Source organism: Bidens hawaiensis, unplaced genomic scaffold, assembly GCF_021521415.1.
Source record: "Bidens hawaiensis isolate Kalapana, Puna unplaced genomic scaffold, B.hawaiensis_p1.1 tig00005195_1, whole genome shotgun sequence".
In the NCBI taxonomy this organism is placed as follows: domain Eukaryota; kingdom Viridiplantae; phylum Streptophyta; class Magnoliopsida; order Asterales; family Asteraceae; genus Bidens; species Bidens hawaiensis.
Window position 1 is genome coordinate 643,296 of NW_027491335.1, and position 8,120 is coordinate 651,415.

General features: G+C 35.4%; 1 protein-coding gene and 1 long non-coding RNA gene across 2 annotated transcripts; one reads left to right on the forward strand and one right to left on the reverse strand.

Moving 5' to 3' along the window:
- Positions 1-335: 335 nt before the first annotated feature.
- On the forward strand, positions 336-1,518 carry LOC143629408 (uncharacterized). The gene is made up of 3 exons (XR_013152947.1): positions 336-472; positions 760-809; positions 1,343-1,518. It is a non-coding gene; the product is annotated as an uncharacterized LOC143629408 (long non-coding RNA).
- Positions 1,519-2,621: 1,103 nt separating this feature from the next.
- On the reverse strand, positions 2,622-5,223 carry LOC143629410 (protein TIC 21, chloroplastic-like). Its single transcript, XM_077098691.1, has 5 exons — positions 5,147-5,223; positions 4,330-4,504; positions 4,011-4,268; positions 3,078-3,281; positions 2,622-2,985 (listed from the first exon to the last, which is right to left on the reverse strand). The coding sequence occupies exons 1-5, from the start codon at positions 5,221-5,223 to the stop codon at positions 2,872-2,874; spliced, it is 828 nt and encodes a 275-aa protein (XP_076954806.1). The 3' UTR covers positions 2,622-2,871.
- Between the last annotated feature and the right edge of the window lie 2,897 nt (positions 5,224-8,120).

Genomic DNA, 8,120 nt, shown 5'->3' on the forward strand with positions numbered 1-8,120 from the left:
GAGCAGTTTCTCTCTCCTACCACCTACAAGTTAGCGACGGTTGTGCGTGCCGGATGAAACCATTTTCCTTCTCTAAATCGATCACAATAGCTAAAATGATATATTGGTGGCCTAAATAATCATAATTTTGGGTGGTTTTCTGGTAACATTTATGTGCTTTCTACCATGACACAGTTGTACCAAGTCTAGATGCAAGCTAATTCGTTGACTAGTGCAGTAATTTGTCTTCTTTTTTTTTTCTCTGTTCAAGTTAACAGTTGTGGGTTTCTCCAGCACAATGTGCAGTACTTGGAGGTTTGTTTTCATGTCTGATCTCATTCTGCTTTCTGTATAACCCAAATTCTTTCTTTTTTATTTAGTATCTAATTCCAATGCAACACTAATGTTAATTGTTTAATTCAATTATGGAGCAGCAGAGTCGAGAATCCCAGTAACTCCAAAATCCACAGTCGAGGGGTCATTCCCTAAATCTGTTAGTATCTTGATTATATTTTGATAAATTGCCGATTTTGACCCCGTAATTCCGTGAGATATATGTAGGGTTTGTATTTGAAATTGTGAACACATTAATTTGCTATGATTTTAATATGCAGTGGATATTAAGCCGTTCAGATAACGTAGATTAATGGATTTTTTTTATAAAAAAGATACAATAAAAGGTTTCAAATTGTGTCGTTTCTCCATGCTTTCTTTTTTATACCAAACGTTAAGAGTAATTAAAACATCTAAATTTATATATATATTTTTTATATCATGCAGGTTGAGAACAGTTTGGTAAGCCTTGAAGTGCTTCAATCTACCAGAGAAATGTATGCAAAATATTTTCTTTTTCATATGAATATTACCATCTTATATCAAATCCTGCACATTTTTAATTCTGTTCATCACACAGTTCTACATTTCAATCATAGGTTAGGAGATCTATTCAGTTCTTTTTGGATAATTCACTATATAACTCACCAAATCAGGAGCAAACTTTGATTGCAATAGGAGATTTATGTGTTTTGACAACACTAAAGAGTACCCTCTTTAGTGACATAAGAGTACCCTCTTATGTGTTTTGATAACCCTTGGCTTTTCGTAATTCTGTAGGAACAAGAACAGAACTGATCGACAATGTTGTTGAAGGAAATATAGAAGATGTTAATCGTGCAGCACAAAACATTTGATTTGGGCCCATGGCCTAGAATGACCCCTTAAGTAATTCTCTGGTTGTTCTTTCTATTAATTGTGTTTTTTTCTTTTTCTTTTTTTGGAATCATTTTGTTCCTTTTCTATATGTAAACAGGAATGATCCAGAATATTGTTGAGATTTTCTGATTTGGTTATGCTAATGAAATAGAAGCTCATGAAGTCTGGGTCAATGGAAAGCCATATGGACATGCTTCTAAGATGCGTGGGCTTAAGCTTCATATTGTGGATTATGCAAACAACAAAGAATCTAGATCTATTATTGTTTTCCACACCAAGAATAGAGATCCAGGTTCTTTCTGTTGTGGTTTTCATTCATGTACAGTCATGCAGGAACTTTGGAAGTGTTATCTTCTTAATTTGCAGTTAAAATAGTGTTATGTATTGTTGAGTTTTTTAGAATCCAATATTTTAAAGTATACTCGGTCTTCTTTTCTTTTTTTTTCTTTTTTTTTCTTTTTTTATGAAATTTTATGATATGTTATATGGTAAATTTTCTTTTTAGGACCGGCATTAGAAAACTCAACTGCAAGATATTTCTGGCATTTATGGTTATACTTTTGCATGGTATATTTAATAGTGACTGTGCAAGCTGGAAATTTTATTTCGAGTCACTGGATATAGTAAAGGTTTTTAGTTTGACTTTCTGGAAGTCAAAATATGCATATTTGTTTTAGTCAAATGTGAACTATTTCGGTCTGACACCAGTCGTATTTACTTCACCTTGCTACAGAAAATTAATGGCCTCAAAGGTATTCGTAACTTAAGTATTTCACTCTAATGCACCATGTCATTTTGTATTATTATGTACTTTCAGTTTGTTAACCTATAAGAAACATGTTTTTAGAGTGATCAGCTTATTTATATGCATAATGACACATATTTTGATGTGAACACTGTGAAGCTCAAGGCTTCATAATTTAAAGTTGATTAGATAGTTCAAAACTCCAACATTCGATTTGTCATATTTATACATGTAAATATGAAGAAGTCAGATTTACTGTAGAAAATTGCCTAATTTGACCTTAAGATAGTCAAAGCTAGATCCTTCAAGCTGAAAACTAACTTTTACTTATTTTCTTGATGACTCGGGTGACATCACACACGATGATAACTGCATTCACAACTCACTATCCAGTCAATGATAGGAGGTGGCAGTGGCGGGGGAGGAGTAAGCGTGGAGAAGACTATTGTGTGAAGAAACAAGACAATTTTGTGACAAAATAGAAGATTAAGAAATCAAGTGAAATCGCTGGAAATTTTTTTTGAAGAATATTAACAAATATTGTTTTTGTTTAGAATGCTAAAAGAGTAGTTATGACATTATGACATTCAGCAAGCCGTCCATCGGACGGGTATAAAACTAGTTGTTTGTGGTTAATGAATATTTAACACTGATGAAGATTTGAAGAAATACATGGATCATTAAAAGAATACATTTAAACTATCAAAGATTGTATACAGCAGTCCAACTTCAATATAATACGTGAAAAACTACAAATGTCTACAATAAAATTATACAAAACAATTCATAGTAGAAAGATTATGGAATTTTCTTTTCTGAAAAAGGATTTCTACAGAATGATTCAAAAACATATAAATTCACTAGTTGAACCACACTACAAATTGTCTACCAAGTGGAACTTTAAAACCCGGAAACCATGAAGCAATAATCACGGGTTATGCTGTGCCAGGAACCGCAATGCCATCTGAAGGTGGAACCGTAACAAACCGCAGCAACTCCAAAGAGAACAAGAGTCCCAAGAAATGTGACAGGATCGTGTTTGCACTCGCCTGTAATTACCATATTCAAATAATATCATTGCACTTGCTACACATTTACTTTTTTATAAACTTTGAATGAAATGTATAAAGATAATATATACCTGGACCAAGAAAATATCCAAAGCAAGAACAGGGCTACTGCCCGGAGAGATACCCTTGTAATAAGGGTTTGCCGAGGTGGTGAGGGCCTTAGCCACCAGCAGTCCAACGGTAGCTTGCATCCCGAGAATAGCAGACCCCATACCCAAAAGATTCAAGGCTATCCCGTTTTTCAAACTCTTTACAACATCAGCGCGCGGTGGAGCCTGAATAAAGAGAGAAGATTGTATTGAATTAGGTCTGTAAACGAACCGAACTTTCTGTTTAGCTTATTGAATAAACGAACAAACATAAAAAGAAAACAAAATTATGTTCGTGAACATTCATTTAATGAAATTTGTTTATGCTCGTAAGTTCACATTTGTTCAAGTTTTGTTAATATCTTCATTTTAAACTTTTTGACCCATTACAACTTAGTTTAGTTTTAATAACCTTTTAGGCACAACACATTGTTTTTCACATTACTTTTAACTGGTTTTAACCCAGTTATGTTCGTTTGTTTATGTTCGTGAACTGTTTGTTTATATTGTTAATGAACGAACATACACAAACACGGACATGTTCATTTCCTTAAAGAACCGACACGCGCTAGAAATCCCCGTTAGTTTAACTGTTTGTGTTTGATTGTTTGTTCGGTTAAAGTTAAACAAACAAACAAACACCAACATGCTGCATTAATGTCTATTTGGTTCGTTTACAAGCCTATATCATATAACAATAAATAATGAAAATTATCAATTTTTGAATTTCTTTTGTACAAAAAGTCGTTTCATGATCTGGTAATTATTTTTGGCTATACAGATTCATGATCTGATTATTAGTGTCCTTGCATATTAGTTGTTAAATTGCTAAAAGATAACCTAACACTAACAATTTGGCTTGAGGATCATATAATAATGCATAAAATTACTACTTTAAAAACTGATTAAATATACCTTTGAAGGGTCATTGGCGGTCTTGCGAAGGCGATCAGAAAGGCGAATGTAACCTAAAGACCAGAAAACCGACAAGAAAGCAGCGACAATACCAGCAGAAGTAGCATAGAATGTAGCTGGTGATGTGATTTTTCCAGTAATGACAACCGAAAAGGAAAGAATAACAGCAGCTACAACTGTAGAAACAAGCTGTCCCCAAAACCCTAAACTACCCAATCTCTTGAAATACCTTGAAGTGTTCTCTAATCTCTTTGCAACCTACAACAATTTCACCATAAATAGTAAAAAAAAAACCCAATTCATAGATATGGAATTGTACCTGAGTAAGTTTTGCTTTTTCGGCTGCTGAAATTGGGGGCTTGTTAGAGTTTCTAATTGGGTTTGGATAAATGTGATGCGAAAACAGAGACATAGAAGAGGATGCAAAGGAAAGAGATGAATGAGAAGAGAGTGAATTGAAGGCGGGAAGAGGTCGGTGGATGTTGGGTAGTGAGACTCAGGGGCGGACCCACATAGTGTGGATCGGGGTCCCGGGACACCAATGTTTTTTAAAAATTTATTAGAAGCGGTATATTAAATTTTTTGAGGACCCCATAAGATTTAATACTTGGAACCCATACTATTAATGTTGATGTGGTCTGGTGGAAAGTCCCTTGTTTTATCTTTGAAAGGTCATGGGTTCAAGTCTTACAAGGCTCAGTTTTTGGTTTTTTGTGTTAATTTTTAGTGTTAATCAATCATTTGATTGCTAATGTTGCAATGATAACTTTAGAAACATTCAAACACCTCTAAAATACATATCATTGTTTTCAACTTTATGCATGGTTTTCTTTAGAAACATTCAAACACTTTAAAATATCAGTTTTATTTTTCACTAGTTTAAGTTAATGGTTTTCAACACATGCTTATGAAAGGGTGGATCTAGGTTCTATCTCAAAAATGTTTAAGAAAGGGAAAACAAAGTGTTTATGTGTCAACCCGACCCATTTTGACCCGTTCAGGTAGTGATGATTGAAAAGAAAGTTTTATTATGATATTGTTTTTTATTATGTTCTTCTCCTCGACCCGACATGAACAACGACCGACCCGAAAAATTTGAACACTGAAAATATGGGACCCCATTGGCAAAAAATCCTGGGTCCGCCACTGGTGAGACTTTGGTTAGTATCGGTGCGCTGCCGCAACGAGCTGCCGGCACCAACAAAGTTTGCATCTTGGAAGGTAAGTTGGTATATTTAGTTGGCAGGGGTGCTCTAATTCTACCTTCCAAATATTTACGCCCTGTTTTTTTGTTTTTTTTAAACGAGAGGAAAGAAAGGAAAACTAAGAATAGTTAAAAAATTGGGTTTTATTGAGTTTTTTGTAGGATGAACGGACAAAGGAGCAGGAGGAGTTAGCAGAGATTAAATTGATGTTTTTTCTCAATAAGTTATCCTCCTAAAAATGAGATGATTACTAAGGATAACATAGTTATCCTTTCATTTTCTTTAAATTCCTTCAAACTCAAGAACACTTAATTAAAAAAATTTCCTTCCCTTTCCTCTCCTTTCTTTTTCTTTCTTAAAAAACTTAAGAACAAGGCACTAGTTTTACTTTGTTTATTACTTTGCTTTTGAGTTTTTCTTAAAATATAATGAGATTTTGTAACCAAATTTTATAAATCATACAGTAACTCTTAACGTGTAAAAATATACGTGAATCACGCTCAAGTTAAAACACAAAACACTTAACCCCGAAAAACAAAAACGCTCGTACGCTTAAGGAAACTCAGTTACACTCATGTTAAAAATTAATTCAATTGAAGATCCAGATCTGTGTGATTGGATGAGTTGATGATTAATTAGATATAGATTGATGATTTCGATATCATTTGATGTGATTTCATAGATCAATTTCAAGAAAATGCTAATACGCTCAAGGAAAAACCATTCACGCTCAAGTCAAAAATTGATTCAATTGAAGATCTAGATGTGTTTGTTTGAATGAATTAATGATTAATCTGATCAATTTCGAAGTTTAATTGATTTAATTGTTAAACCAATTGCTTAAAAACTAACTTGTGAAAAAAGGGGAGCGCGTTGCGTTTTTCAAGGCGAGTTGTCGGACACTCGATGTCAACGACGGTGATAGTGACAGGGAAGTGTAGAAGCCAGGCGAGTGGTGCTCAATGGCGTTGGAAATGGCAGCGACAGTAGCTTGGTAGAGGAAGGGTCAATTTAGGGTGTTTTGAAATCAAACGGTGGAAAGAATCGCCGCACGTTAATGTACGATAAGGAATTTTGTATTGTATCCTTTTATCTTATAATTACACATTGATTTGATAATTCAGATTAGATCGAGTATCCTAGCAAATGCTTGACCGAATTAATCAAAATATATTTTCTAATAACAAAATTCACTAGATTAGTTATAACACATTACTAACTGTTTGGTTCTAAATAATTTAACAAAACAAACTATTGCTTAAAAGTTCAGTTTTAACTTTTAACACACAATCAAACATTCAAACCCAACAAACACATGGTCATCCTATAAGTTGGCATCTTATTACATTTTTATTTGGTAAAACAGTACCAACTGAAAATAGATTTGAACTAGTAGGTAGAACACCCCTCCCCCGCGATGCGGGGGTGCATGACAAATATAGCGTTTTACATGACCAAAGTCGATTGTCTTATGTCGCCATAGATGGACTCGTGCGTTGCTGTAAGGCTATTCTATTCGCGTTCTTTTTTAATTTGCATAACATAAAGAATTTGGTGATCAACTTATCTTCACCAACCAAAACTTTTTACTTTCTTGTACCACTAACCTCCATCATGTTCATCTCACACCTACCAAGCATGGTTAACCAATTTAACGTCACTTCTTAACACTAAGGGGCGTGGGGGCTCCAGCAGAACCAAGAACCAATAATATTATAACGTGTGACAGGGAGATAAACTGAATAAGGGGGGTGTTGGAGCCCCTGGTGTGGAGGGGCTCCAGCGAATTTTTTTTTTATAAATATATTCAAACAACGTATTATTAAAAAAAACACATAAATTATTAAAAAAAACACACATTAATAAAAAAACACATTAATATCTAAAAATAAAATAAAAATTAAAGTACTAAAAAGAAACATTCTTCTTATTCTTCGGCTTGGTCTTCTTCGATCAACCTCTTTCGGATACGTTCCTTTTGCTTTTCCATTAGCATATGATCGACCGGATTTAGGTTACTGAAGTCTCTAGTAAGAAAGTCCAAATCTCTCATTCGAGTTTTTTCCTTTTTGTCATAAGAGACCACCTCCATGGTTTTGTCGAATTTATTGAAGGATTCAACAAGATTGGCGATGTTTACGGCTTCCCCCTCAGCCGGTGTTTTCCCCTTGGCATCCCTTCCCAACGGCCGCCTCCTCGGTGGTGAAGACGTTTCCTCCCCCGCAATGTTTAGGTCGAATCTAACGCGGCAATCCGACCCGGTTGAAGTGCTATACGCTCCAGACGAACTAGTTTTAGTCCGTTTCGGCCCTACTTTCGCATCAAAGTCCGGCGCCACCAGCTCAACCCACTTGGAACACCTTTTCAACCTGTCCCACAACTTTAAATCGTCCCACGTCTTCACCATCCCATACCTCCGCAAACACTCCTGTTTCCACTCTTCGACCGTGAAATTGTAAACCGCCAAATCATCACTGCCACTTGGTCTCATACGACCGCTGTTCCTGTTGAAAAGATTAGTAAACAAGCCGACAAATTTTCTGATTTCGGACCACCGACCCGAAATCATATCGACGTTCCGCTCTGTACTCTCAACGAGCATGTGGAACGTCTCCCTAACCTTAGGCCAAAAAATCTTTCTCTGTTGGTAGTCGGCTGCAAAATGAATAAATAAATTAGATTTCCATTTAACTTTTTTATTTAACTTTTTTATTAAAAATCTTTTTTAAAAACGTTAAAACAATTACCGCAACGCCGATCCTCAGAAATGACTATCCAAGCCCGACACAAGGCTTCCTTCTCATCCGATGACCACGGAGTGGTTTTCCGTTTCGTCCTCGGAGTCGAAGCCGGTTCCGACCCGTCCGTTGCAACTGGTTTTTTCCGGTGGACGCGTCTTTTTGGT

What these genes read in the sequence shown, in the direction of transcription:
- LOC143629410 (XM_077098691.1), bottom strand. Translation starts at nt 5,223, where the DNA reads ATGCAAACTTTGTTGGTGCCGGCAGCTCGTTGCGGCAGCGCACCGATA. An exon ending in AAAAAGCAAAACTTACTCAG is followed by an intron (nt 4,269 to 4,329) that starts GTACAATTCCAT and finishes AAATTGTTGTAG; the next exon opens with GTTGCAAAGAGATTAGAGAA. An exon ending in CCGCCAATGACCCTTCAAAG is followed by an intron (nt 3,282 to 4,010) that starts GTATATTTAATC and finishes CTCTTTATTCAG; the next exon opens with GCTCCACCGCGCGCTGATGT.